At 36.2% G+C, this 2,500-nt stretch overlaps 1 protein-coding gene across 1 annotated transcript in view; it reads left to right on the top strand.

Annotated features, from left to right (window-relative positions):
* Positions 1 to 2,500, top strand: part of LOC138029496 (uncharacterized) — a 13,440-nt gene that overhangs the window by 2,333 nt on the left and 8,607 nt on the right. The window contains exons 2-3 of the mRNA XM_068877221.1: positions 870 to 1,166; positions 2,090 to 2,243. Coding sequence (XP_068733322.1) covers positions 870 to 1,166; positions 2,090 to 2,243 — 451 coding nt within the window. The remainder of the gene's footprint in view (positions 1 to 869; positions 1,167 to 2,089; positions 2,244 to 2,500) is intronic.

Raw genomic sequence — 2,500 nt, 5'->3', positions numbered from 1 at the left:
TTCGAAGTTCAAGGTGTTATTTTGCATGTGGAGGGCCTGGTACGAGTATCATTCTTAAAGAGTCGCCAATTGGTGTAACACAAACACGCCCTTTGTTCAGATTAGCAAATCTGTTCAGAAATATAATACTGCACACAAAAACAAAGTTTAAGAAGCTAGTCGTAGCATACAGGAATATTAATAATTATTGATCATTCATTTGTCATGTTAGCTGTGCCCTTTCAACTTTTAACTTGGTGCACCAATAGTGCAGAAGACCTCCTTTTTTTGTTTCCTATCCCAACTAATGTCGATCAAGATTCATAATTACTGTTCCCTTATGTTCAAAATCTCTTTAGGGCAGTAAAAACGTGTTGTTTTTTTTATCCTGAAACCTTGAAAAACAAGCTTAAAATTGCTCAGAAAAAAATTGCATAATTTAAAATATTTATTGCATAATTGGCCTTTCTAATCGTATAATGTGCCCTGCAAATTTCGCACAATTTGCATTTTTTCATCGCACCCTATCAAAAGGCCTGGCTAGAGCCCTTGTTAAATTTAAAACAAATTTTGATAATTGATTCCATATTAGTCACACTTGAGCCCCCATGTGTACACATTGCGGACCTATTCTTGGAAAATATCGATAAAACTGATTCAGTGCTCAGTATCTTTTTTTTGTAATTTTGAAAACACCCCATTTTATTTTATGGCATTCTTGGCTAAATGGATCACTTTGCTTAGTTGGTTTTCCATTGGGATTTTACAGTATGGACCATTACCATGGAAACAGTCTGTTTCTGTATTTTTCTCTCTCCTGGGAAATTCACGATGAACAAAACACAGTTTATGTTTATCATTGTTGTCACTTTCTTGTTACTTTGAACAAGATGATGTTGGTATGTCAAGCAAGCACAGACAGATCCTCCTTGACCTTAGTAATGCTAAGGTTTTACATGACATGAAGGTAGACGATGTGGTTAGAAGGCTTCATTCAATGCGTTTACTGGACGACCATGACAAAGAACTCCTTGATGACACAGGACTGGCCTCTGAAAGGGTTGATATGTTGTTGACTGATATTCTTCCCAGAAAAGGCCCCCATGCATTCAAGAGTTTCGTGCAAGAACTACACAGCGTCAATCCAAAAATAGCCTCCAACATTGCTAAAGATGCAGGACTAACAGGTAAACTAATTAAGGTTTTCAAAACGTACTGTTTATCGTAAAAGAGTTGATTATTGGCCATTGCTGTCAGTGGTAAATAAATAATAAGACGTGTGATGGTTTGTCTCACAATTTGTAGTCAATTTTCTTTGCCAAATTTTGCATGTTTTAATGCAGCGTGAGCATACAACATTGAATCATTCGTTGTCAAGTGTTTTTTGTAATTATTAACCCAAGTCTATCAATCAGTCAAAGGGTTAAAGTGGCCGACATTGGACATCTAGAATGAGATGGAAATTAATCGCATAGTACTTATGGTTTGGGAAAGTAATCTTTTGAGGTATCATTTTCATTGATGTTGCTGTTTTTGTTGGTTACTAGCTGTTTCTGCTTTGAGGGTACAAAAGAATATGTTAGCACATCAACATTTACGGTAATTGGGCTTAAGTGGTGTATTGTTTGACAGACAAAGCTTGTGAAAGTCCATGATGAAATGTAAATGGTGTTGCAGGGCTCCCAAAAAAACTATAGTCCTGATTAAAGGTGATAGAGTGAGTTCTCAGGATAAGTACAAATAACCTTTAAAGTTAATGAAAGTTACCATGAATAATCGTCTTGGAGTTACTGTGCCTTATATTAGTTACACCACACAGGCTCTCACAGTTCAAAGTTCGATCATCATTTAACTTTTCACTGCCACTATAACCAGTCACGTCACATCCTGTGTACCAATTCGTGGATTTTGTTCCAATTTTGTCAGTTGCACTTTGAAAGTCTGCGCTGAGTTTGTAACTGTAATTATATTATAAATTATTTTTGTTGACAGTAAAAAAGGAAGCAGCTGTTCATAACTCAAACTTCAGAGTTTGCATTTTTATGAAAAGCACATTAAAAGCAAACGTAACAGTGAAAGTACACTTTTTAATTCACAAGCTCTTTTTTAGGGTCTTCAGCAGATGAAAAAATGCCGATACAAACCACGGACAACTTTGAATTAGAATCATTGGTACAAGATGTTTTAAGCTCTAGGCCAGAGTACTTAAAACAATTTGCTAAACTTATGGATGAAAAGGATGTCTGGGGAAATGGATGGGAAAGGTTTGAAGAATATTCTTTACAAGTTCCAGTAGAGACTACAGCTGTACTGTATTGGCTGCTTTTGATAAGACTTCTACTTGCGAAAGTTTAGAAAAGTTGCTCTTATCGGAATTTTTGGGTGATCGAAACAACCTTGCAGCTAAGGATGACCAAAATTTATTCTTTTCAATCTCGAGCAGTATCAAATAGTGTTTGCCAGTAGGCTGCCACCGTTGCACTTTTGATGAGATTGACCACAGCAGTAATAATTTGTCTGG

Source organism: Montipora capricornis, chromosome 2 (assembly GCF_036669925.1).
Source record: "Montipora capricornis isolate CH-2021 chromosome 2, ASM3666992v2, whole genome shotgun sequence".
In the NCBI taxonomy this organism is placed as follows: domain Eukaryota; kingdom Metazoa; phylum Cnidaria; class Anthozoa; order Scleractinia; family Acroporidae; genus Montipora; species Montipora capricornis.
Note: the sequence above shows the minus strand (reverse complement) of the source record. Positions and strands in the feature narration are given on the sequence as shown.